The sequence below is a fragment of the Carcharodon carcharias genome, chromosome 6 (assembly GCF_017639515.1).
Source record: "Carcharodon carcharias isolate sCarCar2 chromosome 6, sCarCar2.pri, whole genome shotgun sequence".
NCBI classification, from domain to species: Eukaryota; Metazoa; Chordata; class Chondrichthyes; order Lamniformes; family Lamnidae; genus Carcharodon; species Carcharodon carcharias.
The window spans coordinates 25,137,359-25,165,105 of NC_054472.1; the positions used below are offsets into that span (position 1 = coordinate 25,137,359).

At 45.8% G+C, this 27,747-nt stretch overlaps 1 protein-coding gene across 1 annotated transcript in view; it reads right to left on the bottom strand.

The window, feature by feature from the left end:
- Positions 1-27,747, bottom strand: part of LOC121279289 (sperm-associated antigen 1-like) — a 133,824-nt gene that overhangs the window by 71,341 nt on the left and 34,736 nt on the right. Inside the window, exons 9-11 of the mRNA XM_041190414.1 lie at positions 26,684-26,790; positions 25,448-25,589; positions 2,290-2,763 (exon numbers count right to left, since the gene is read on the bottom strand). Coding sequence (XP_041046348.1) covers positions 2,290-2,763; positions 25,448-25,589; positions 26,684-26,790 — 723 coding nt within the window. The remainder of the gene's footprint in view (positions 1-2,289; positions 2,764-25,447; positions 25,590-26,683; positions 26,791-27,747) is intronic.

A 27,747-nucleotide genomic window follows, 5' to 3' on the forward strand; every position in this document is an offset into this window, starting at 1 on the left:
AGTTGTTACAATTATGAGGCTTAAGAATTTTTAGTTTGGGACTGTAGATTTAAATTTAGGATAAAGGAAGGTATCGTGTGACCTGTTCTGCCATCTGCCTGACAGTAAGCCTGGGTGGTTTGATTGTTAGAAATCAAAGGAAGGCTTATATTGTTTTACTGAGAAGGTGCAAGCATTTACAATTGGGAAAAATGGCAACAGTTTCTGAGTTTGCAATGAGTAGCCTCTGAATCTCCCAAAATCCCAAAAGGGTGTACAGGTATCAAATGATAAACAGCTGGGAATGAACCGTCCATTAACTTTTAAAATGAAAGGGGAGTTGTAGTTAAAAATAGCTAATTAGCATTTCTACCTTAAAGCAAGATTAATATGTTTCACATTGCCATGGGGAAGAGGGCAGAGGAAACCATTTTTGAGATTAGGTTACAGGCTTCCCCACAAATCAATGAATATCTGCAGACAGTAGAGTTTGTTTGAGATCAGCAGAAAGAAGAGGCTGCTTGGCTTTGCAAGCTGCCAAAGTCGGATGTGTAAGGGAGACAGTTTCTGGTCGAAGAAACGCATCATGTAGCTTTATATGGATTCCAGGACATTTCTTCTGGCATGGCCGGGGGAAGAAGAATCATCGGAATAGGCTTTACCGCTGATGGTGGATTTAAGGAACTCTACAAAAACTGAGAAAAGTGCCTGGAGATGGTCACTCAAAGTTACTTATCAGCAAAACAGGGATATGGGTATGCATTAGAAGCTCACTGTAATTCCATGGAGAGTGCGATGTGTGATAAGAATAAAAGCGGAATGTTTCTCTCTATAGTTTGAAGTATAAGCTGCCTATGAAAAGAAAATAGAGTTTTGTCAATAATGTTTTTAGTCATTTGTTACGGTAAAAGTTTTAGAACGTGAAATCACGACGTGTCATTCTTTCAGCTATTATCTGGGAGTTCGAATTGCTTTTTAAAGATCTCTATGGAGATTGTAATAGTGTATTTAGGAATTGAGTCACTTGGGGGATGATGTGGTAAGGAAAGGCAATTCACAATCACTCAGTCCATGGTTTACCAAAACAATATGAGAGGGAGAGAAAATAAACTAAAATATTATATTTAAAGTTATCTCATCCTGTTCTTTAGATGTCCCTTGTACCTTTGAGAAATCTATTTCCCATCCCCCTTTCAACACTACTGCAGAACCATTAGGTGTGACAGGCATTACCAGTGTGCCAAAAAGTAACTCCCCTTCTAATGTTCCCTCCATTCTACTCATTGTTAAACTTTATACTTTTCAGCTGATCTCAGAAATTCATTGTATGTGGTGTGTTGTGGGGGGGAGGTGGGGGGGGGTGACAGGGGAGGTGAAATCTTGTTGACAATGCATGACATAGCAGATTAGTAAACCAATGAGCTGGCTATGTTCAATATAGATTTGTAATTCTCTTGCACAAACATGTCACTTACAGTTTGAACAAGCATGCTATCAACTTCTCCACTCCCTCCCCACTGACAATGACAATTTCTCTCCTCTTTTCTTTAAAGCTGTGATTCATGGTTCCATTACTATGGGCTGCCCTGTTCCCACCTACCATCCCCAACCAAGTGTCCATTCTTAATAATGAGTGTTTGTTGTTCTACCATGCAGGGTGTCCTACCTTGATATTACATTCAGGTACACAGACTTTTCAACAAGGTGGTCACTGATTGGTTGGTAATTAGGAGCAAGAGCTGCAGATATTCCTTGCTTACTTTGACTTTTTAACCCAGAGATGCTGTGGTCAATCCGTGCCCTACCTGAGAGCAACTAACTCATTACAGACCAGAGATTATACTTGGGACCATACTTTTCAGATTTTAATTGTTATTGTGTCTTTTAAAACTGATTTGTTGCACTACATACCTATTTATACATCTAAACACCTGGAACAAAAGCCCCCACTGTCACGTGTTTTACAGCAATTTGATTTCACTGTACTTTGCAGCCGATGAGCTGCTTTTTCCATAGTTTACAAAGGACATGTCATGGTTAGCAATGAGACACAATAACTATTTCTACAAGTGAATTATGATTTGCCTTAAGAGTAAATATATTGACTATACCTTTCAATAGCACCTTTATTCTACTTACATCACATTTATAAAGTAGAATTTGAAAACAGATTAACGTTTTTATAACACCATAAACATGGAGACATTTTAGCCCCAGAGTTTCTGTATCACATTCTCATACAGAGGGTTGATACAAATGTAAATACATACAGTGTACAGTAGTCAATGTGTCAGAAGGCCACTGCCTTACCTGATTCAACGAGCTCAGTAATGGCTTTTGTGTATTTGATCCCTGCATCTCCAAACTGTCCATTCTTGAACAGTTCATTTCCTTCACTCTTAAGCTTTGCCACAGCAGGGGGCAGGGCCCATGTGTTGTTCTTTCCTTTCTCTGTCTCTGAACTTGACCCAGGTGGAAACATCTGACTGGAGTCAATTCTCGGGGGATCTTGACTTTTACTTGCCACGGGAATTGTAACATTCTTGACATTTTCACCTTTGGTTTCATGCCCACATTTACTTGGTTCAGTTTCCTTCAGTGATATTGAATTACCGTCACTGTCTTTTTCAGTGTTTTTCCGTGCTGCAGTACTGCCAGTATCCTTCCCTTTATTCCGGTTCTTTTCATTAATCTGACTTTCTCGTTTTTGTGAACACTTTTTCTGTGCATTCCCCATTACAGTCTTTCCTTTTGATCTCCTTCCACCCACCGGCTTACTAGAATCTGTAAGGAAGTCCACATATTACAGGCTAAATTGCATCAGTGGAAAGAACTACTGCAGTCTAAGAAGGGGGGGGGATAAGGAAATTACATTAAAAGCTTAGTGTGGCAACAACATAACATTCCATAATGAAAACAAGAGCAGAACTACGAAAACTTCAGCAGCACTTGCAATCAGCTAATCTGTGCAAGAAGGTAATGAGTAGAGCCATATTTCATTAAATAGTAAAGCAGTGCTTCCCCCTTTGTCAGCACAGAGAGCAATTTGATTTACAAATAGAGTCAACTGAACATATTAGAAAAAAAGCTTCAAGTTAACCCTAAGAAGAGTAAAGTGCTTCAGCAACCTCCGCAAGATCTTTGGCCTGTACGTTATTTAGTATCATTAACACTTTTGGTTACTAAAAAGCTCTCTCTTCTCTATAACATCTGCAAAAAAAAAATTTCAATTTCGAGTCATAAGACAGAACTTTTCACTGAGTGGGCAGAGGCGCATCCAACCCGCTCAAGCATAAAATAGCACTTGATGACATTGGGTGAGCATCCCGATGTCATCATGCGCTCGCGCAATATTTTGGTCAGCGGGCGTGTGGAGTCAGAGCCATGCCCGCCATCAATTAGGAGGCCAGTTAAGGCCATCAAAAAAGCAATTAAGTTGGATTTTACATTGCCCATGTGATTTCACGCTTGTTGCACAGGAAAAACGGGCAGGTGGGCAGCCGACAATTTGCTAAATCTCACCCAAGGGCAGGATAAAAAAGGTCAGCAGCATTGCTAGTGTGAATAGTGAGGAGTTTTGGGGATAGTTTGTTGCTGGCTGCTTATTGGTACTTAGCAGCTTCATCTCTGTTCAGGTCCTCATTCTTAGCATTTCCAGGCTTCATTTCAGAACTTATTGGTGTCTCAAAGGCCCCCTGAGGATTCAGACCGTGTGGACCCTTCCAGGTATCAGACAGCCTTCCATTACCCTGGTAATGGGGATTGCGGTCTCTGCTGGTAGCACCTCCACTAAGGAGAAAGAGAGGGGCAGAAGGGAGGGGAGGCCAGGTATCCCAATGCAGCTTCCAGGGGAGGGAACTGTGGGAGGAGGGGCACAGGCCCAAGAGGACGCAGGGCCAGCAGGAGGTCCAAGGTGGAAGGGGCTGCAGAAGATGCCACTACCCTGCTGCCAGGGTTTACAGGCGGCGATGCAGCTATCTCGTTGTGTCTGAGGTGCAATGCTGAAGGAGACTGTGTCCTCCACGTCAGATGACTGGGCCTGAGATCAGCTCCAACTGTGTGGGTGGACACCCCATGTCAGTGGCTCTGAAGGTCACACTGGCCCTCAACTTCTATGCCTCCAGCTCTTTCCAGGGGTCAATGGGGGATCTGTGTCCACAGTTTCATGAAGCTCTGTTCATGCAGGTACTGACATTTATTCTTTACCGTATGGATGAGGCCAGCCAGGCTGAGCAAGCCAGAGACTTTGTGGTGATTGCTGGGTTCCTCTACATCCAGGGTGCCATCGACTGCACACATGTAGCCATCAAGGTGCATAGCGGGTCAGCCAGGTGCCTTCGTCAACAGGAAGAGATTCTGCTCCATGAACATGCACATAGTGAGTGACCCCAGGATGCAGACTTTGCAAGTGTGTGCAAGGTACCCTGGCAGCTCCCATGACACTTACATCTTCAGACACTCCCAGGTGCCAAGGCTCTTCAGTGCTCCAGCCCGACTGGGTGGATGGCTGCTGGGTAACAAGTTGAAAAGGTGGCTTATGACGCCTCCCCACCACCCAAGAACAGAGGCAGAGCAGAGTTACAATATATGAGTCATCCCTCCGCAAGGGTGGAGGTAGAGAGGACCATAGGTCTTCAAGATGTGCTTCCAATGCCTGGACCATTCAGGGGGTGCACTACGTTACTCCCCAGAATGGGTGTCACTGACAGTGGTTGAATGCTGCGCTCTCCACAATCTGGCACTGGCAAGAGGGGACCCGGTGGAGGAAGAGTATCTTGAGGCAGCCGCACAAGCCACAGATGATGAATGCAGTAGTGAGTCAGAAGAGGAGCACAGTGAGGAGAATGCTGAAGGCATTCATGGAGGCAGACCTCAATAACCTCCAGGGAGGCAGGGACACCAGGGATGCCTTGATCCAATGCTCCTTCAGCTAGGCTCACACCAGGGCTGCCGCCTCCATCCTGGATGTCTGAAATGACCCTTTCATTTGCACCCAAAATCCACTCAATGCCTGTGAAATAAATAATCCAGGTACTCAAGTCCAGCATTATATATGGCGTACCCTGCACCAGCAATAAAAGGTGAAGCATACTCAGGCCATCAGAGCCAAAGTAAATTCAATGTTATTGCTACATTGAATGCATAATGACATTACCATTACAGGTGTTGATGTCCACACTAGCAGACATATAAACCAAAGATAAATTAACAGAAAATCACCCGTGAACAGTCCCTCTTGCGCTCATGGTGCCTTTAACTTATGTTTCCGAGTGCTGCGACTTGGTGCCCCCCCCCCGTTGCTGGCACCTGCGTTGGAGATAGTCTGCTGACCCTACTGTCTTGTTGGCCTTGATGACCCTGGCCCTGTGCTGGCCCTGCCTGAGAGGGAGCAGCCACTGCCACGGCTGGCATCTCCCCTGTCATTGCAGCCACATCAGATGCCACAGTCACTGGCAGAGGAGCTGCTACTGTCATCCAGAGCCCCCTGAAAGGAGCCCGCAGAGACGACAGGCAGCTCGTGCACCTACGTGAGGTTGTTCTGGGCCTCCCTGCTCACCATTGATGCATGGACACCTAGCTGGGAAACTGGGTGCCTCATCCATCTCCCACACTGGCACTGACCACCAGAAGTCATTGCCTGTGTGAGGGCGTGCAGGTCCGAGCACAACCCCAGGAACCCCTGATTCTGTCCGTAGAGCTGCCTCTCCGTAGAGTTGCCACTCTCTCAATGGAGGAGGCAATGCACCTCGGCCATGAGGGTCAATGCAATGCTGATGCTCCGCATGGGCTCCTCTACAACGAAGACCATGGTACACAGACCTTCAAGGACCTCTGCCAGATCCTCCTGCACATCCCGCTGGACGTCCAGCATCTGCCACCTAATGGATGACTACAGAGGCTCATCATCTACTTTCGACCCAGCAATCGTCCTGGTCCCCAGCAATCCTCTGACTGCCGGTGCCCTGGATACTCTCTGCCTCCGCCTGCACCTCAAGTGAGTGTGAAGTGCCCTCACCAATATGCACAGACATTCTAGCCACCAATCCAATGTCCGCCAATGTGCTTGTGCCTGGTTCAGAGAGCGGGTGTGATGCAGGTGCAAATGAAGCCCAGCGGTCCTCCGATGTCAGGGGTGGCCCTTTGGGGTCTAGAAAGCGAGTGCGAGCTGGCAATTCTAAGGGAAAACAAGGACATGTCCTTAGTTAAAGTCATCACACTGTCACTCTGCATGCCAGGCACCCTGGTGAGACAATAGAGATCTGCATCATGGTGCCATCGTCTTTCAATGATCAATGGGGACTCCAGGTTTGAGGCTCTCATCAATGAGGAGACTACACTAGAATGGCTGCACAATCCGAAACACTCACCGCTGTGCACTGCATTCTTACCTTCGTCTGGCACCCACGCCTCTCCATGCCCAGTTGCACAGGGAGCATACCAGCTCTCCAGCTCAAGGGCATCCTGCTTGAACCTGGTCAGCAGCAGCAGGTTGGGTGGGCCTGTCTGTACGTGACATCTCTGGTTGGTTATGGCTTGTCTTCTCCTGAAAGGAGAGGAGCATTGATTAGTCCACCCTCTACCTCAGCGTCATTGCAGCCTGGCCAACCCCAGATGAGGAACACCTCACTGGGCACATCCAAGTCGTGGCTCTCAGGCCACAAGGCACTCAGTCCAAGCAGCCAGGGTTCACCCCCTTGGCCAGCTCCTGCATCATTGACAGTTGGCACTCAGACTCTAACCCCCCCTGAGGCCCATGGGGGGGTGGCCACACCTCAACACTTCTGCACACTGACCCATGCCAACACGGTACTCACCCTTCCTGAGTGCCGGTCATTGAATCTCTTACGGCACTGCACCCATGTACGCCACACCACATCATGGCTGCTAACCAGCACTGCAACTTCCTTCCATGCCCTCTTTGTGAGGCGTGGTGGCCTTCTCCCATCTCCTGGCAACCATCTCTTCCAGGAGGACCGCGAGGCACTCATCCGAAAAGTGGGGGGGGGCCGAGTGCCCACCTGACCAGCCCTCCCGCCTGCCGTGTCCAGCCGCACTAGCCTTCATAACTTGAATATTGACAACGCAGCAGAGACATTCTTCCATGGCAGCCTTCGAGGGGCTGCCTGTGCCGTTTTTAAACCAGCCGCCGGGTTGCCATTGCACCCGGCGGCCAATAGGCACACACACCTGCCCGCCCCTTCCCGACCACTGGGGAGCTGTGTTTCATGCTGGGTGGGCCTTAATTGGCCCGCCAGTATGAAATTGCAGTCTTGGGCTGATTGCGGGCGGCGGCCCATTTCCCAGCTGATCCTGGGCCCACCGATCACGCCTTTAAATTCTGCCCATAGAGTTATTATGGCACAGAACGAGGCCATTCAGCCCATCAAGTCCAGAATGCCACTGACATGCCAACTCACGAATTTATCACAAGACCTGTGATTTATTAGCAAAAATCAAGTTCCTTTCCCAATCTCGTGAGGGGGCTATGAAATCTCATTTGAAAAATGCATTCCAAAACCGGAATGATTTTTTGTAGCAAAACTCGCCAACTGTCAACGAGAATACAGTCCTGTGATAATGTTAATCCTCATCCCATCCCTCAACTTGTCCCTCTCTTAACTCCCTCATTAGTGCTCAAGTGCTGCTCATCCCTTCCTCCCTAGAAGGCCCAACTCCACAAAATATTTGAATCATGCTCATGTGAAAACTTTTCCAACTCTGCTCTCTCTCAGTGCTTAAAGGATACAAGGTAGTCAGTTATCTGACAGTAAATCACCCATCTCCGGCTTTCTATCCTCTGTGTCCTCGCTCCCTCTGTGTTTCTGTGTATGCATCTCTCTCAATCGCGATCATTCTCTTTCTGCCTCTCTGTGTCTGACTGCCTCATTCTGTCTTTGGCCTAGATTTTTGTACAGCTATGGTGATTCAGGGACATTTAAAAATAGGAAACAGGCCCGGATCTGAAAGTTCCCATCCCATTTAGAACAGATCCAAATTTCCTAAGGGAAAGGGGACAGGGCGTGACTCCGTGATGAGGGAAGTCTGAATTCAGCAGGACAATATGAATTCAATGCATAGTTCAAACAAGCCCCATTTTCGCTGGAGCAACTCCCACCGTGTGAGAGTTACACATTTTTATAACAGATATAAATGCTTGTGAAGAGCAGATAAGATCTGTAAAACTGTCGAGTTGTCAAGTTATTTAAATAGCCTGAACTTTAAAAAATGACAAAACCCAGCCTGACTGCGTCTCAAGTTGAAAAAAAGTGTGCTACCTGTTTCAAAAGCTATTTGTTGACATAACCCTATGTGCTATCATTATAGCATTATGATTGCTTTGCCACTTTCCACAACCTATCATATCACAGTAAGGGGGCTGTAAATTGAGAGTTTGATTGATCAAAGAGATGCTCAAAGGATTAACTGTCTTTAATGTGGGGTTATGAATACAAATGTTTCTTTTTATAAGGAATAAATACTTGAGGGAATTTAAATGTATTGAATGTATATGAATGTAAGTTTTTTTAATACATCAAAGTCTGTAATAGATATTTAGAATTCATTTTATTTCATCTCAGCTTGACTCCTAAGGTCTGCCCACGGGGGACACTGGGTGAGTTGGCTTGAAGGGGAAAGGGTGGTGGGTTTTTTATTCATTTAAGGGATGTGGGCATTCACTGGCTAGGCCAACATTTATTACTCATTCCTTTTTTTCACTCGTTCATGGGATGTGGGTGTCACTCGCTAGGCCAGCATTTATAGCCCATCCCTAACTGCCCTTGTTCAGAGGGCATTATAAGAGTCAACCACATTGCTGTGAGTCTGGAGTCACATGTAGGCCAGGCCAGGTAAGGACAGCAGATTTCCTTCCCTAAAGGGCATCTGTGAACCAGATGGGTTTTTACGACAATCGGTAATGGTTTCATGGTCATCATCAGACTCGCTGCAGAATCCCCAGCCTCTGACCTGCTCTTGTAGCCATAATATTTATATGGCTGGTCCAGTTCAGTTTCTGGTTAATGGTAACTCCCAGGATGTTGATAATGGGGGATCCAGTGAAAGTAATGCCATTGAATGTCAAGGGGAAATGGTTAGATTCTCTCTTGTTGGAGATGGTCATTGCCTGACACATGCGAGACGCAAATGTTACTTGCCACTTATCAGCCAAAGTCTGAATATTGTCCAGGTCTTGCTGCATATGGGCAGCGACTGCTTCATTTCACTTTGCACTTCCCTCAATTTAGTCTACTGCATTCGCTGCTCCCAATGCGGTTTCCTCTATATTGGAGAGACCAAACGCAGACTGGGTGACCGCCTTGAGGAACACCTTCGGTTTGTCCACAAACATGACTCAGACCTCCCTGTCACTTGCCATTTCAACACTCCACCCTGCTCTCAAGCCCACATGTCCATTCTTTGGCCTGCCGCAATGTTCCAGTGAAGCTCAACGCAAACTGGAGGAACAGCACCTCATCTTCAGACTAGGCACTTTACAGCCTTCCAGACTGAATATTGAGTTCAACAATTTTAGATCATAAACTCTCTCCTCCAGCCCCACCCCCTTTCCGATCCCACTTTTTTCCAATAATTTATATAGATTTTTCTTTTTCCACCTATTTCCATTATTTTTAAATGTATTTCCATCCATTGTTTTATCCCCACCTTTTAGCCTATTTCGATCCCTTCACCCCACACCATCCCCACTAGGGCTATCTGTACCTTGCTCGTCCTACTTTCTACCCTTAATGTCACCTATTAGCACATTCCTTAGATAATATCACCACCTTCAACACCTCCTTGTCCTTTTATCTATGACATCTTTTGGCTATCTCCACTTATCACTGGCCCTCTATCCAGCTCTACTTGTCCCACCCCCCCACCTCTTAAACCAGCTTATATTTCACCTCTTTTCTATTTTTCCTTAACTCTGCTGAAGAGTCACACAGACTCGAAACGTTAACTGTGTTCCTCTCCGCAGATGCTGTCAGACCTGCTGAGTTTTTCCAGGTATTTTTATTTTGGATTTCCAGCATCCACAGTTTTTTGCTTTTATCTCAGTATTTGAGGAGTTGCAAATGGTGAACATTGTACAATCATCAGCAAACTTCCCTACTTCTGATTTTATGATGGAGCAATAAGCATTGATGAAGCAAATGGTTGAAAACAGTTGGGCCTAGGACAATACCCTGTGGAACTCCTGCAGCAATGTCCCAGGACTGAGATGATTGACCTCCAACAACTACAACCATCTTCCTTTGTGCTAGGTATGACTCCAATCATTGGAGAGCTTTGCCCTTGATTCCCATCGACTTCCGTTTTGGCCAGGGCTCCTTGATGCCACACTCGGTCAAATGCTGCCTTGTTGTCAAGGGCAGTCACTCTCACTTCCATGTTTGGAGCAAAGCTGCAATGAGGTCAGGAGCTGAGTGACCTGGGTGGTACCCAAACTGTGTCAGTTTGTCAAACTGTCAGTGAGCAGGTTATTGCTGAGCAAGTGCCGCTTCACAGCACTGTCATCACTTCCATCACTTTGCTGATGATCGAGAGTAGACTGATGAGGCAGTAATTGGGTGGGTTGGATTTGTCCTAATTTTAGTTGGCAATTTTCCACATTGCTGGGTAAATGCCAGTGTTGTAATTCTACTGGAACAGCCTGGCTAGGGGCACAGCTAGTTCTGGGGCACAAGTCTTCAGTACTGTTGCCAGAATGTTGACAGTGCTCATAGCCTTTGCAGTATCCAGTGCCCTTTAGCCGTATCTTGATATCACATGGATTGAATCCGAATTGGCTAAAGGCTGGCATCTGTGATGCTAAGGACCTAAGGGGGAGGCTGAGATGGATCATCTACTCAGCCCTTCTGGCTGAAGATGGTTCCACATTGTCTTTTGTGCTTAGCTCCCCCATCATTGAGGATGGGAATATTTGTGGAGCCTCCTCCTCCAGTTAGTTGCTTAATTGTCCACCACCGTTCACGGCTGGATGTGGCGGGACTTCAGAACTTAGTTCTGATCCATTGGCTATGGAATTGCTTAGCTGTCTATCGCATGCTGCTTCTGCTGTTTGGCGTACAAGTAATCTTGTGTTATAGCTTCACCAGGTTGACACCTCATTTTTAGGTATGCCTGGTGCTGCTCCTGGCATGCCCTCTTGCACTCTTCATTGAGCCATCAGCTTGATGGTAATGGGAGTGTGGGGGATATGCTGGGCCATGAGGTTACAGATTGCGGTTGTCCATAATTCTACTACTGCTGATGGCCCACAGTGCCTCATGGATGCCCAGTTGCTAGGTTTGTTCGAAATCTATCCCATTTAGCAGCATGGTCATACCAAACAACACGACGGAGAATATCCTGAATATGAAGACGGGACTTCATCTCTACTAGGACTGTGCAGTGGTTATTCCTATCAATACTGTCTCCGATAGGTAGATGGGTAAGGACAAGGTCAAGCAGCTTTTTCCTTCTTGTTGGTTGCCTTATCACTGGCCTCAGACCCAATCTTGCAACTACATCCTTTAGGATTTGGCCACTTGGTCAGGAGTGGTGCTACTGAGCCACTCTTGGCGATGGGCATGGAAGTCCCCCACCCAGAGTACATTACGTGCCCTTGCCAACTTCAGTGCCTCTCGCAATTGGTGTTTGACATGAGGAGTACTGATTCATCAGCTGAGGGTGGTTGCGGGGGGTGGGGGGGGGGGGGGGGGTGCGCACGCGCACAGTGCTGGTGCAGTAAGTGGTAATCAGCAGGAGGTTTCCTTGCCCACGTTTGATCAGGTCCAGACTCAATGTTGAGGACTCCCAGAACAACTCCCTCCAGTACAGCACTGTGCCACCACCTCTGGTAAGTCTGTCCAGTAGGACAGGACATGTACCCAGGGATGGTGATTTTCATGACTGGGACATTGTAAGGTGAGATTTGGTGAGTATGACTAAGTCAGGCTGTTGCTTGACTAGCATAAAAGCTAAAGAGAAAGTATACAATGCAGCGAAGAGCAGTGGGAAACCAGGGGATTGGGAAGCCTACAAAGACCAACAGAGGACAACTAAAAAAGAAATAAGGAGGGAGAAGATTAAATATGAGGGTAAACTAGCCAGTAATATAAAAGAAGATTGCAAGAGTTTTTTTTTTAGATATATAAAGGGTAAGAGAGAGGTAAAAGTGGACATTGGGCCACTGGAAAATGATGCTGGGGAAGTAGTAGTGGGGAACAAAGAAATGGCGGAGGAACTGAATAGGTACTTTGCGTCAGTCTTCATGGTGGAAGACACGAGTAACATCCCCAAAGTTCAAGAAAGTCGGGAGGCAGAGGTGAGTATGGTGGCCATTACCAAGGACAAGGTGCTAGGGAAACTGAAAGGTCTGAAGGTGGATAAATCACCTGGACCAGATGGATTACACCCCAGAGTTCTGAAGGAGATAGCTGAAGAAATAGTGGAGGCGTTAGTGGTGATCTTTCAGGAATCATTCGAGTCAGGGAGGGTTCCAGAGGACTGGAAAATCGCTAATGTAACCCCCCTGTTTAAGAAGGGAGTGAGGCAAAAGACGGGAAATTACAGGCCAATTAGCCTGACCTTGGTCATTGGTAAGATTTTAGAGTCCATTATTAAGGATGAGATTTCAGAATTCTTGGAATTGCATGGTAAAATAGGGCAAAGTCAGCATGGATTCATCAAGGGAAGGTCATGCCTGACAAATCTGTTAGAATTCTTTGAGGAGGTAACAAGTAGGTTAGACAAAGGAGAGCCAATGGATGTTATTTACTTGGACTTCCAGAAGGCCTTTGACAAGGTGCCGCACAGGAGGCTGCTCAGTAAGATAAGAGCCCATGGTGTTAGAGGCAAGGTACTAGCATGGATAGAAGATTGGCTATCTGGCAGGAGGCAGAGAGTGGGGATAAGGGGGTCCTTCTCAGGATGGCGGCTGGTGGCTAGTGGAGTTCCGCAGGAATCAGTGTTGGGACCACAACTTTTCACTTTATACATTAATGATCTAGATGAAGGAACTGATGGCATCCTGGCTAAGTTTGCAGATGATACAAAGATAGGTGGAGGGACAGGTAGTATTGAGGAGGCGGGGAGGCTGCAGAAGGATTGGGACAGGTTATGAGAATGGGCAAAGAAGTGGCAGATGGAATACAACGTGGGGAAGTGTGAGGTCATGCACATTGGTAGGAAGAATAAAGGCATAGACTATTTTCTAAGTGGGGAGAGAATTCAGAAATCTGCAGTGCAAAGGGACTTGGGAGTCCTAGTCCAGGATTCTCTTAAGGTTAACTTGCAGGTTGAGTCGGTAGTTAGGAAGGCAAATGCAATGTTGGCATTTATTTCGAGAGGACTAGAATATAAAAGCAGGGATGTACTGCTGAGGCTTTATAAGCCTTGGTCAGACCACATTTAGAATATTGTGAGCAATTTTGGGCCCCGTATCTCAGGAAGGATGCTCTGGCCCTGGAGAGGGTCCAGAAGAGGTTCATGAGAACGATCCCAGGAATGAAAGGCTTAACATATGAGGAACGTTTGAAGACTCTGGGTCTATACTCGATGGAGTTTAGAAGGATGAGGGGGGATCTGATTGAAACTTACAGAATACTGAAAAGCCTGGATAGAGTGGACGTGGGGTAGATGTTTCCATTAGTAGGAGAGACTAGGACCTGAGGGCACATCCTCAGAGTAAAGGGAAGACCTTTTAGAACAGAGATGAGGAGAAACTTCTTTAGCCAGAGAGTGGTGAATCTATGGAATTCATTGCCACAGAAGGCTGTGGAGGCCAGGTCATTGAGTGTATTTAAGACCGAGATAGATAGGTTCTTAATTGGTAAGGAGATCAAAGGTTATGGAGAGAAGACAGGAGAATGGGGTTGAAAAACTTATCAGCCATGATTGAATGGCGGAGCAGACTCGATGGGCCTAATTTCTGCTCCTATGTCTTATGGTCTTATAGTTCGACAACTCTCCCAATTTTGTCGCAAGCCCACAGGGGTTAGTAAGGAGGACTTTGCAGAGTCCATAGGGGTGGGTTTGCTGTTGTCATTTCTGGTGCCAAGGTCGATGCCTGTATCATTCCTTTTAGACTTTGTAGCAGTTTGATACAACTGAGTGGCTTGTTAGGCCATTTCAGAGGGTATTTAAGAGTCAAACATTGCCTTGGGCCTGGCGTCACATGTCGGCCAGACCAGGTAAGGATGGCAGATTTTCATCCCTAAAGGACATTAGTGAACCAGATGTGATTTTGAGACAATTGACAATCTCTTCGTGGTCACTATCTGACTCGCTTTTAATTTCAGATTCGTTAATTGGAATTTGGAATCCATGCATTAGCCTAGGCCTCTGGATTCCTAGTCCAGTGACATTATCACTACACAAGCACACCTCCCCTGAACTCCTCTGGCTGCATTGCAAATCCCTGAACTACTTTAGCTGCACTGAAAACCCCTGAATCCCAGAGGCTCAGCAGAGGTCCCAAGGATCGGTCTGAGAGGCTGCTGCCAACATAGAGGGAAGACACCCGGTAGCCCCAAGGTTTAATGAGGCCTCCCGGCAGCTTCTTCTCAGGTTGTATGAGAAAGGTGAGAGACAAGCTTACCGAGGGACGGCAAGTGACTCAGCGGACCAAGGAAGTCTGGATGGAGTTAGCAAAAGAGGTCAGCAGCAGTGATGTCCACCCCCACTTCTGAGTGCAGTGCCACAACGGCTCAATTTCCTCTGCTTCAACAGGATGAGTCTCATTTGCTGCTCTCCTCATTGGGGCTTGAAATTGGCAGCACAGGATGGATTGCTACATGGGAAGGGGGTGATCTACCAGCTGTCTGCAAGGGGGACTGCCAGCAATAACTGTGTGATTATGCATGGATGATAGGCATCTGTCTATCTTTGCCAAGCATCTCCCTGTCCCATGAGAGTTGATGTATGGAGGAGGCATCTGGGAGCCTTCATCCTGGGCCAGAGGGAGTCAGCAGCACATGTGGAGACTCGCAGTGGTCCTCCCTCCACCTGCATGAGAACCGGGCACACACCAGCAAAGAGAGGGCCAAAACCCATGGTGGAGAGCCCAATATTCGAGCACTGATGCCTGAAGAGGTGGAGGCCCTGACACTGGCAGAAGCACAGGGCAGTTGGCAGTCACTGATGGCGAGACTAGAGTGCTAAACAAAGAGATTGAGGAGACTCAAGCTCTTGTTCCCACCACTTGACAAATGGAGATTCACAGCAGCCCTGGATGGGAGGAGGAGATGTGAAATCCGAAGCCTTAACTGTTCGTGTTCTCTCATGTAGTTTTCCGCAGCCGGAAAGGCAGGCAGAGAGAGAGAGACTGGAGGCCTGGAATCTACCCAAGGAGGAGGATGAGGATTCGTCAGAGGGTGCAGCATCACATCATTCCCCCACACCCTCCGCCCAGGCGGATACTCTCACACTGGTGGGTATGCATTTGCAATTAGGCTCAGGGTCACAAACTGGTGAGCATAGCACTTACGCTCAAGAGCAGCTGATGGAGGCTATGACAGCTGAGGCCACTGACACTTGTAGGATTAGGTCCAGCCCATGCTGAACCCCAGGCTGATGAGGGGCCTCTGGAGTCAGCCACATGGAACATGCTGAATTTGCAGCAAAGGACAGGGAACAGAGCATCTGGCAGAGCTGTGTGCAGCCATGCGTGAACAATGGAGTCCATGCAGACCATGTTGCACACATGGTGCATGCCTTCCTCCATTGAGGGGCTGGCAATCCTCATGGAGAGCCAGATCCAGCAGACCAGTGAGTTGATGTCAAAGATGCACACAGATCTGTAAGCCACCATCTTGACCATGAACTCATTGCAGCAATGGCAAGGCAAGAGGAGAATGAGGTGCCTGGAGTCTCCTCCAGTTGCTGCTCGAGCTCCAGAACCAAGGGAGGTAAAAGTGTGCCTTGCAGAGTAAGAGGGGCATTCACCAGTTGCATCCGGAGGCTTCTTTCAGGGTGCTGAGTGTGGACAGTGGCTCCTCCATCTATTTGCCAATGACCAGAGCCTCAAGCAGCCATGGCAACAGAAGTGCAGGAGCCCTTCAGCATGCTGGGGACCTCCAGGCAGCCAGAGGATGCCCATCAAGGTTGTCCCATGGGCCAGCACATTTGGCAACCTACCTCCACTCTAGCTGCAAACGTAGGGGTTGCACCTTGTAGAAGCACACATAATAGTGTTAAAAAGACCACCCCAAAGCAGAGGGAGGCATCGGTGTCAAGGTTTTGCACATATTAAGGATTGATAGTGAAGTTTCAAAAAAATAACTGCCAGGTTTTGCGATTTGAATCATTCATGAAGTGAATACTGCCTTGTCAGATGTAACCTGCATCTATCCACCATCAGTTGCTTGCCTGCATATGGACTGGACGACTATGTTAATCTTAGATATGGCAATATGTGTGAAGAGGCTGGGCACTAGACGATGGTGAGTGATATCAGGAAGGCGGGGTGGAGTTTTTAGTTAGACAGGCATTTTTAAGGCATCATGGTTGCAGGAAGCAGGTGTGAATTAGGGTGTCATGAATCTCCCTTACACACCTCTCAATGTTCTTTGCCTCTAGAACAGGGGGCATTATCATCCAGTCCTGCCTGTTCTGCCCCCTCCTCATCAGGTGTGTGTGTGTGTGTGTGTGTGTGTGTGTGTGTGTGTGTGTGTGTGGGGGGGGGGGGGGGGGGGGGGGGGGGGGGGGGGGGGGGGGGTGGTGGTATAATCATCTATATCTTGTGTATGCGAGCAGACATCAATGATACGTGAAACCCTCCCTGGGGCATATTGCAGCCCTCCATTGGATTGGTCTGGACAACAAAATCTCATCTTTAAGAACCCAATTGCCTTCTCGATTGTGGCTCAGGTCGATCCGTGGAAGGATTCGTAACGTTCCTTGGCTGAAGTGTGAGGGTTCCTCACTGTCTTCAGCAACCATGTCTTGAGTAGGTCACCCTTGGCCCCAAGGATCGGTCCCTGGGAGGCTGGAATAGCTTTGCTGCCTGGAACTGTTGTGATTGCTCATGGAAACCCTGGCACACACCTGCAGGGTGTACTTTCAGTGGTTGCAGACCCTTTGAACATTGATCAAGTGGAAACCTTTCCTGTTTACGAAGGCTGCAGGTTGGTCCGTGAAAGCTTTGATGACCATGTGCAATCAATTACACTTTGCACCTGGGGAAATCTACAATGGCACCAAAGCTAATGCACTGCTCTGTCTGGCTGTTAGGGTTGGCTTGGTAGTGCACAATGTCTCTGGCCCTCTTAAACAATATATTGGTTAATTCCTTATTGCAGCAATAGGCTGCTGCCTGGGAGATCCCACATATTTTCCCTGTGGATCCCTGGAAAGAAACAGACCTGTAGAAATTCAATGCAATGGTTTTAGTCTGGGTCATGGGCATCGGGTGATCGGAGTTGCACGGTCGCAGCTCAGCAAACAGGGCGGTGACAGTCTCCCTTGACAGTTGACACTGGCACTTTGACATCAGGAGATAGCTTAGGCAAGTCTGGAAGACTCTGGGCTGCAGTTGGACCTACTTAGTGCAGCCCACTGCTGCCAGTCCACTCTGGGCCCTTCTGCAGTTTGCCCAGCCAAAGGCTGGGCCACTTGCCGTGGTTGCCGCTGTTGCACCATTGCCTCTAGTACCTGATCTTCCCTCCCTCTGCGCCACTCCTCCTTCGTATGGGGCCTAGGAGGACTGGGTGGGTGAGTGCCATAGCTGTTGGTCGCTCTCTTTGTCATATGCTGCCCATGGAAGAAAGTTCCCCTGGGACCCTGGCCTTGTCATTCCTTAGACCCAGAGTTGCTGAGGCCAATATACTCCCTCAGCAAACCTGAACCTAACCCTCCTGCTCTTCAACTCCTCTGAGCCTAACCACAGACTTCCACCCATCTCTCTGAGGCTTCTCATCTCATTCTGGCAATGATCTCCTCTCCCCTCTATTCCAATGTAAAGAACATAAGAAGCCAACTCTAACATGGCTGACCTCCACAGGCAAACCTGAGGCTTAGCTGTTATGCGGTTGGCCATTGACAGCCCGCGATCAATGTGCTCATTTCATTCAAAACGCAGTACTAAATTGCATTCAGGGAGCACTTAAATGAGAGTTAATTGCTTGCGCAACTAGCACAAATGGCTTTGGCAATGCTGCCTTAGAGGCTTCCCACTGCTGATAGAGTGTGGACCCGATGTCACGCTGCCATGGTTCCACTCCAGCCTGTTCCATTCCAATTCTACAGCGTCCCTTCCCACCTCATAATCTGCTCCCAAGGGGCACAATAAATTCTGCCCACCATATGCAGATCCACTTCAATGCTATTGTCCAAGACATGCAGTGTTAATACCTGAGCTGGTGGCTACGGCTGTGAAATCAAATGGCAGCCAATATATTCTCTAATTTTGTTTTGCATTTTTTGCAGGGTATCATAAAGCAGATGGCTTATCCACAGCCTGCTTGGGAACTTTCGAGTTGCTGCTCGGCCATGCAGCTAAGAGGATGAGTGCCATAGCACTCTTTAATGATGGTGTCTCTTCATCATCACTGTCATCTTGGTCTTCTTCCACTGCCTGACCAGGTTGTAAAAAGGGTCAAGGGTAAGCTTCTGGTGAGGGGAGAGGGTAAAGTAAGAAGTGCCTGTTTACCATCTGCCTCTTCTAAGTCAGGTGAATGTGAAATGAAGGGAAAGTGGGACGAGAGGAGGAGGATTAGGTATGAGGATACCGTCACCTTCACTAGATTTGGCCCCACCACTGACCATGGCCTCAGCAATGGCCCTTCCAATCATGACCAGCATCATTTCCTCCTAAGGGGTTAGGTCATGCAGGTGTGCCTCCCTCCCTCAGTTAGTTGCTGATGTCTCAGGTTATATACCACCTTCACCTGCAAGAGACCTGAAGTGTCAGTGAGTATTGTGCAATCTATTTAGGTGATGTGGCTGTTATGGTTGAATAGCTGGCAATGTATGCTGTGAGATATGGGTGTGAGCTTTGCAACAGTGCTAATTGTACAAGGGTGAGGTAATGCATATGAGTACTAGGTATGAGTCCTGATTAATAGAGATTGTTGGTAGGCAAGTGATGATAGGGTGTGGTGAGTTGAGTAGTGGCTGAAGCCGGTGGTGCAATTGGTAGACATGCCATCTGAAAATGCATTCACTGACCTTGGCCACTCATGAGATCATTGAACTTCATGCAGTACTGCATCCATGTCCCCAGGGCTAAATGCCTGATATTGACTTGTGCGGTTCTGCTCCCACTGCCTTTTCACAGTGCGCGGTAGGGGCTTCCTGGCTCCCTTCAAAAATCAGGCATCTCTCCTCCTTTCCAACTCCTCCACCAAGGCCTTCAGTGCAGAGTTGGAAAACCTTGATGCGCATTTTCTCCCACATTCAACCATTCTTCTCTCTGTGTCAGTTTTGCCTCAGTTGGTAGCATTCGGAGTCATTAGATTGTGGGTCCAGGTTGCACTCCAGGACTTGAGCACAAAAAAGTAAGGCTGACACTCCAGTGCAGTGTGAAGGGAGTGTTGCACTGTCAGAGGTGCCATATGCCTGATAAGACATTAAACCAAGGTCCTATCAGGCGGATAGGAGTAAAAGAGTGACACTCTTTCAAAGAAGAAACAGAGGGTTATCCCTATTGTCTTGCAAATATTTATCCCTAAGTCAACAACACAAAAACAAATTATCCAGTTACTCACACATTATTGTATGTAGGAGCTTGCTCTGTGCTAATTGCTTACTGCGTTTCCTACATTACAACAGTGACAACACTTCAAAAGTCTTTCATTGGCTTTGAGGTGTGTGGTGGTCATGAAAGGTGCTATATAAATGCAATGTTTTTTCTCCCACATTAAATTCAGGTCACAAAGGACTTCCAGCAGCTGCTCCAGTCACAATGCACCATCCCTTTAAAAAATGGAGGCTAACTTTAAGTAGTTAGCAAGTTACAATTGTGGGCTCCCTGCTGATGCGTGCAGCCAATCAATAGCATGGTTTGGGCTGGTTGCACACAGAAAATCATGTCAATGAGCAGGCAGCACTTACATCAAATCGGGGCAGGGGAGTCGCATATTATGATCCCTGCATCTATTTTGAAAGCTATCCTCTTTAGCCCTCAGTGCCTGTGACAATGCTGCATTCCATCAGTACGGCTTTGAAACGTCATCCCAGATTATTTGCTCAAATAATGGAATTGGGTTTGAACTCTCAACCTGAGTCAGAATTAAGTGGTACCACTGAGCCAAGCTGACATCCAAAGGTAATATTATACGCTGTGTGCACATATAGGCATGATTTGTGTTATAGTGGAAAAAATGGAATACAAAAATTAGGGTTAACCTGTACTTGAAGTGCTCACACTACGGCCGGGCTTTTCCAGCCGGTCGCAGACAGGACCTGCTGCGGGCGAGGCGGCGCACCAGCCTAAAGTCCATTGACATGCAGCGGGACTGGACAATCCCGGCAGCAGGCGGGTGTGGAAAATCCCACCCTATATATATTAAAATATTTTGTTACTGAATTTTTAGTGGCTAGTTAATTAGAAGAAATGATATGACTGCATTTTTTTTACAATAGACCAAATTAGGTTATAGCACTACAGCAACCTCAGAAGCAAGAACAGTGGTTCTTGCAAGATTGTTTTCAGTGACAACAGTGCCACCATGTGAGAAGGAATTAAACTGCAGCTGATGCTGCATTATTCATTAATTTCAATAAATTGGACATGCGGTAGATACATTGCACGTGTGCATATTATATACACACATGCCTCCCTCATGGTGCAGCATATGGCTAATCAGAGAATATCATCTCCATCTTACCTGTCTAACCTCCTTGCTTTTGTACTAAGCCTCTATTAATAACACTAAGGATCCCACATGCTTTCTTCACTGTGTTCTTAATTTGTCCTGCTACCTTCAAAGGTTTGTGTACATACACATCCAGCTCCCTCTGTTCCTGCATCTTATAAAAGTATATAATTTAGTTCACATTGCCTCTCCTCATTCTTCCCACCAAAATGTATCATTTCACACATCACTACATTAAATTTTATCTGCTGTGTCTGCCCACTTCACCAGCCTATGTCCTCCTATTAGTCATCATTTACTACATTTTCAAGTTGTTTCATCTGCAAATTTTGAAACTGTACAGCCAAGTCTGAAGTCATTAATATATACCAAAAAGAGTTGGGGAATACTACTGTGTACTTTTCTCAGTCTGAAAAACAACCTACTCTATGTTTCTGACCCTTAGATAATTTTTTGTCCATATTGCTACTCTCCCTTTAATTCCATGAGCTTTAATTTTGCTAACAAGACTATTCTGTGATATTTGTAAAACGACTTTTGAAACTCAAGATACACAACATCAATTATATTCCCCTCATCACCCTCTCCACTATTGTATCCATTTGCTTAATTAAATTAATCAACACATCTTGTTGTTAACTAGTCTGTGCTGGCTTTCATTCATTGGCTCATACTTTTCCAAATGCCAATAAATTTGGTCCCGGAATATTGTCTCTAAAAGTTTCCCCATCACTGATCTTGCAATAACTGGCATCTAACTGCCAGTTTATTCCTTCTTCCCTTTTATAAACAGGAGTGTAACATTGGCAATTCTCCAGTCCTCTGGCACCAACCCATATCAAAGGAGGATTGGAAGGTTGTGGCAAGCATCTCTGTAATTTCCACACTTACTTCCCTCAATAACCTACAATGCAATCTTTTATGGATTGGCCTTCTCTTTGTTTATGTTTATCCTATCCAATATCGCTACTACCTCCCCCTCGTTTACTGCTATATTGATAGTATCCACTTCTCTAATGAAGACAGATGCAACAACCTCATTTAGTACTTTAGCAATATCCTCTGTCTCCACAAAATGATGTCCTTTTTGGTCCCTGATTGGCCCATCACTTCTTTGACTGCCCTTTTACTATTTAGCTGTTGGCTGCCAATCTATTCCCATACTTTCTCTTTGCCCCCTTATTCCCTTTTTCAGATCTCCTCGGTACTTTCTATATTCAGCTTGGTTCTCTACTATATTACAAACCTTGTGTTTGACCTAAAGCCTGTTTTTTTCTGTCTCATTTTAGCCTATTTTTAAGCATCTATGGAGCTCCAGCCTTGGATATCCTTCCTTTCTACCTCATGGGAATGCATCTAGTCTGTACCAAAACCATCTCCTCTTGAAGACATCTCATTGTTCAACGGCTGCTTTTGAAACAAAATTTGCAGTTTAGAAGGAGAATCGGTACGTTAGGTTTGTGCCAGGTGAAAAAAGAGCAACCAGTATTCAGTCCAATCCCACATATCAGCTCTGGTCTGTAACCCTGTAGTTTACTGTTTTAAGTGCATATTCAAGTTTGTTTTAAATGTGATGAGGGTTTCAGCCTCTACCATCCTTTTAGGCAGTGAGTTCCAGTTCCCCGTTATCCTCTGGATGAAAACATCCTCAACTGCCTTCTGCCAATTACTTTAAATCTATGCCCCCTATTTATTGGCCTCTCTGCTAAGGAAATAGGTCCTTCTATCCACTCTTTCTAGGACCCTCATAATTTTATACACTTCAATTAAATCTCCCTTTGGCCTCCTCTGTTCCAAAGAAAACAATCTCAACCAATCTATCTCCACTTGGAGAGGCAAGGTTTGATCAGGGATAGTCAGCTTTGTCAGAGGGAGGTCATGCCTAACAAATTTGATTGATTTTTTTTGAGGTGGTGACCAGGTGTGTAGATGAGGGTAGTGCAGTTGATGTAGTTTATATGGATTTCAGCAAAGCTTTTGACAAGATCCCACACGGGAGACTTATAAAGAAGGCAAATGCATATGGAATACAGGGTAATTTGATAAGGTGGATTCAAAATTGGCTTAGTTGTAGGAGACAGAGGGTGATGACAGAAGGATGCTTTAGTGACAGGAAGCCAGTGTCCAGTGGCGTACTACAGGCATCTGTGCTGGATCCCCTATTATTTGTCATTTATATAAACGACATAGATGACTATGTGAGGGGGTAGGATTAGTAAGTTTGCAGATGACACAAAGATGGCTGGGTGGTTAACAGTGAGGTTGAGTGTCTTGGGCTACAGGAAGATATAGACGGGAAAGTCAAATGGGCAGATAAGTGGCAGATGGAATTTAACCCTGAAAAGTGAGAGGTGATACACTTTGGAAGGAGTAATTTGACAAGGAAGTATTCAATGAACGGCATGACACTAGGAAGTTCTGAGGAACAAAGGGACCTTGGCGTGTGTGTCCATAGATCTCTGAAGGCAAAGGGGCATGTTAGTGGGGTGGTGAAAAAGGCATATGGGACACTTGCCTTTATCAATCGAGGCATAAATTACAAAAGTAGGGAGGTCATGTTGAAGTTGTAAAGAACCTTGGTGAGGCCACAGCTGGAGTACGGCGTGCAGTTCTGGTTGCCACATTATAGGGAGGATATGATTGCACTGGATAGAGTGCAGAGGAGATTCACCAAGATGTTGCCTGGGATGAAACACTTAAGTTATGAAGAGAGGTTGGATAGACTTGGGTTGTTTTCATTGGAGCAGAGAAGACTGAGGGGTGACCTGATTGAGGTGTACAAGATTACGAGGGGCATGGACAGGGTGGATAGGGAGCAGCTGTTCCCCTTAGTAGAAGGGTCAGTCACAAGGGGACATAAGTTCAAGGTGAGTGGCAGGAGGTTTAGGGGGGATGTGAGGAAAAACTTTTTTACCCAGAGGGTGGTGACGGTCTGGAATGCATTGCCTGGGAGGGTGGTGGAGGCAGGTTGCCTCACATCCTTTAAAAAGTACCTAGATGAGCACTTGGCATGTCATAACATTCAAGGCTATGGGCCAAGTAAATGGGATTAGGTCGGTAGGCCAGGTGTATCTTGTGTCGATGCAGAGTCGATGGGCCAAAGGGCCTCTTCTGCACTCTTATGATTCTGTGAATCCAATCTTTCTTTGTAGTTAAAATTTTCCATTCTTAGCAACATCTCATAAATGTCCTCTTCACCCTATCTAGGGTGATCACATTCTTTCTGTAATGCAATGGGATGGTGGGGGTGGGGGGACCTTGCCACCTGTGGCCAACCTGCCACCAGTGGTATTTTACCAGCAGCAGAGTAGGTGTCGGGCAGTCTGCCCACCTTTGGGTCAATTGAGGCTTTTAAGTGGCCAATTAACGGTTGCACTTCAACAGAGGTCAAACCGATGTTCTGGTGAGAAATTAACTATTGTAATGGGAGTGGGTTTAAACCAGTTTGGCAGGGGAGCGGGAACAAGGATGGAGAGGAGAAACAAGGTGCAGGGTGAACTGGGAGAGACAAATAGCAATACAGTAAAGAATAGTTTAGGAATAGGATGGATCAGAAAAGAGGCAAATGCAAAGGAGTCTAAGATAGGTTTGGAAAGCAAATAACATGCATCATAGTAAATAAGGTTGGTAAACTGCAGACACAAGTCAGCAAACGGGACTATTATATCATGGCAAAAACAGAGGCTTGGTTCAAAAAGCGCCCAACGACAGTGGAAAAGGTCGACCCACTTGAACCTTCCCCACAACAACCCCCCTCAGGCATCCCAATCATGGCCCCCCCCTCTGCTGCCCCTTATCAAGGTCTGTCTGAGTGGCCCCAGCAAGGCCATCCCACTTACCTTCCAGTCCAACCTCCTTCATGGCTCCTCCTCGAGGACTGGGTGCAATCCTAGCAGTGGTGACTGGAGCTGCAGGGTCTCCGATTAGCTGCAGCTCTTTGAAGTGTGAAATCCTCTGACATGGGCATGGAAGCCATGTCCTCAGGCAATTAACTGCCTTATGACCATAAAATCTGGTTGTGGCTTCCTGAGCCGGCACAGGCAGTCTTGCCCAGACTCATTTCAGTTGTTGGGTGCGGCATAAAATCCAGCCCCAGAGCTCTTGCTCTGAATTCTGGGTTGAGATCCGTGGGATTACTTGTGTCCAGTGGCTATGGGTAGCTCTCCAATTACACCACACTCCACCCTCAACCCAAATACCATTGTATGGGTTTTGGGAGCCCATTAAATCCTCCAGCTGTAAAGGATTAACTACAGCTCGTATAATGATGGTTACAGCCGTGGAAGGTGTGTTTCTGTTGTGGCTGATCAGACTATTAATCAGCCTGAAAATTCTTCCAATACTTCAAACCATCCTCCAAGGGAAGAGTGTGAAAATACAAAAGCAACAGTTATCCCAACTATTCAGTCAATTTTTCAATAGTTCAAATTTTTGCTCAATGATAAATGTTGGGCAGTCTAGAAGTTTTCATTATCTTTCCAGTCAATAATAAAAAACACCTGATGTTAGGAATTTTGGATCCATTAAATATAGTATTTCTAAGGCTTTCTAATTAGACAAACACAAAGCTATTTTTGGGTAACTGGTAACTTTGGTGTACAATATGGCAACAAAATGGTAAACAAAAATCAGAATTGTCTTTATAAGAATCTGATGGTCATTCCCACCTTTATTCTCATTCGTAAATTCTCCTTCCTTCTCATCATCAGAGCCCTCTACCTCTTTGATAATTATCCTTTTCCCTTTTTTCTGCAATTTTCCAAGAGGCTGTGAGTCTTTCAGCTTCTGTTCAACTTCCTGGAGCAAATTCTGAAAATGAACATTTGGCTGGATAGTTAGTCATGCTGAATCAAACTGCAACACGTTTTCATTTCAGTCAAAGATAAAAGGTAGATAAAGAGTGCTGCAATTTTTTTTTTACATAAACTAGTTAGCAGTTTAAATTAGAAAAATCATTACACTACTCACAAGTCATCACCATGACTTCAGGAAAAAATGAGGTTGATTCAGATTTGCAAATCAGCAATACTATAATGGATTACATTTTGCTGATCACTATAGGGTTGCTGTGTAATCGTCCCCGCTAGAAAGTGGAGTGGGAAATTGCCCCTGGTAGGGCCAGGAACCCACACCGCCGCCAGTGGGCTGCCTAATTGGGACTTAATCCTGACAGGGCTCCTGGAAATGGCTGCGGCAGGGTTGACACCAGGGCTGCAGCTGCTGGACAGGCTCATTGCCGCAACTATTAAATTCCATCCAATGTAATTATTTATTTTTGCAAAACGAAGAAGGAAGAAACCCTTGCATTTATATAGTGCCTTTCATGACCATCGGAGGCCCCAATGCACTTCACAGCCAATGAAGTACTTTCAAAGCGTAGTCAGTGTTGTAATGTACGGAATGCAGCAGCCAAATTTGCACACACAAACTCCCACAGAGAGTAATGTGAAAACGATCAGATAATCTGTTTTTGTGACGTTGATTGAGGAATAAGTATTGACCAGGACACCAGGGATAACTCCCTTCTTCAAAATTGCGTCATAGGATCTTTTACCTGCACCTGAAGGGGAAGATGAGGTCTCGATTTAACATCTCATCCAAAAGACAACACTTCTGATGTGTAGTATTCCCTCAGTAATGCACTGAAGTGTCTGAGTAGATTGTTGCATTCAAGTGCTGAAGTGAGACTTGAAGCCACAATCTTCTGATTCAGGAATGAGTGCTACCAACTAAGCAAAGGCTAACTTTTTCTTCCCTGACTCTATTTCCTACCTAATTTATGCCTATACCAGCTGTATTTTTTAAACTTCAAGTATGCCAGTTAACACATCTCCAATTTACTAGCAAGTCTGGTAATGCTGCATTCCTTACGTTTTGTGCTATGCCCTTTCTCAAGTTCTTACCTTTGCTATGGGATTGTTTGGTTCAGCTTGCAACACTTTCTTCAAATCATCTGCTGCTGCATCATAGTTACTTAAATGTTTATGAACAGTGGCACGACGTAGATGTGCTATAAAACAATGTGTGTACAGTGCAATTAGCACTACATCAAGAAGCATTGTTAAAAAGCCACAATAAAACTCTTCAGACTAATTTATCCTGCATGTTTATCTCACATTGAAAACATATAGCTTACCAGATATTGCTAAGCATATTATTTAGAACATACCTAAACTTATCAATACAACTTACTTCATAAAGTTTTCACATTTATCCTATAGAGCTGGTGGAGCACTAGAGACATTTTCTTTATACAAATGAATATTACTGCTACTCCTAAGTAAAATACATTTATTTTCTGGATACATTCCTATTAATGCTCCAAATCCACATAAGACAACCATAAATCCTCCTTTTTTCAGTCAACCCTGCAATTTACAGGAGCCTTTAAAAATGAAGATATCCATATCCCATGTGTGGAGAGTTCATTTGGTCCTCCAGATCTAGCCGTGAGCACTCAGCATCATGAAATCCATGTGGTGTTTGTCAAGGTATAAAGTGGCAGGTTGCAAAATGTATTAAGAATCTACAAGGGAATCCTTTAACAATCATCCCAGCCAGCTGAGGTGCTATGCCCATCTTCAGCAACTAGTCAGCTCTAATGGTGAATTCAGTAGTTGTGGGCTATTCATTGCCATCTGGTACCACCCTCTCAATTGTGGACTAGTTCAAGCAGCTTTTTCAATACCATTTTCATTTACTACAGAGAATCAACAAAATTTCAAACTGGACGGTACTGGCTAAGTGTCACTCTTAAATCCACCGAACCAAAAGATACAGCTGCTATCCCAGCCCAGTACCTCTCTTGCGCATGCAACTGGCAATTCTATTAACTGTTTTTTCCACTAATTTACTTCAACTGCTCTTCAGAGACAGGCTGAAGTATACCAAATTTTCAAAATTTAACTCGCAAAAATGATCTTCTCTCATTCATGCAGTATATTGCTTGCATAGACACAATTTTGAA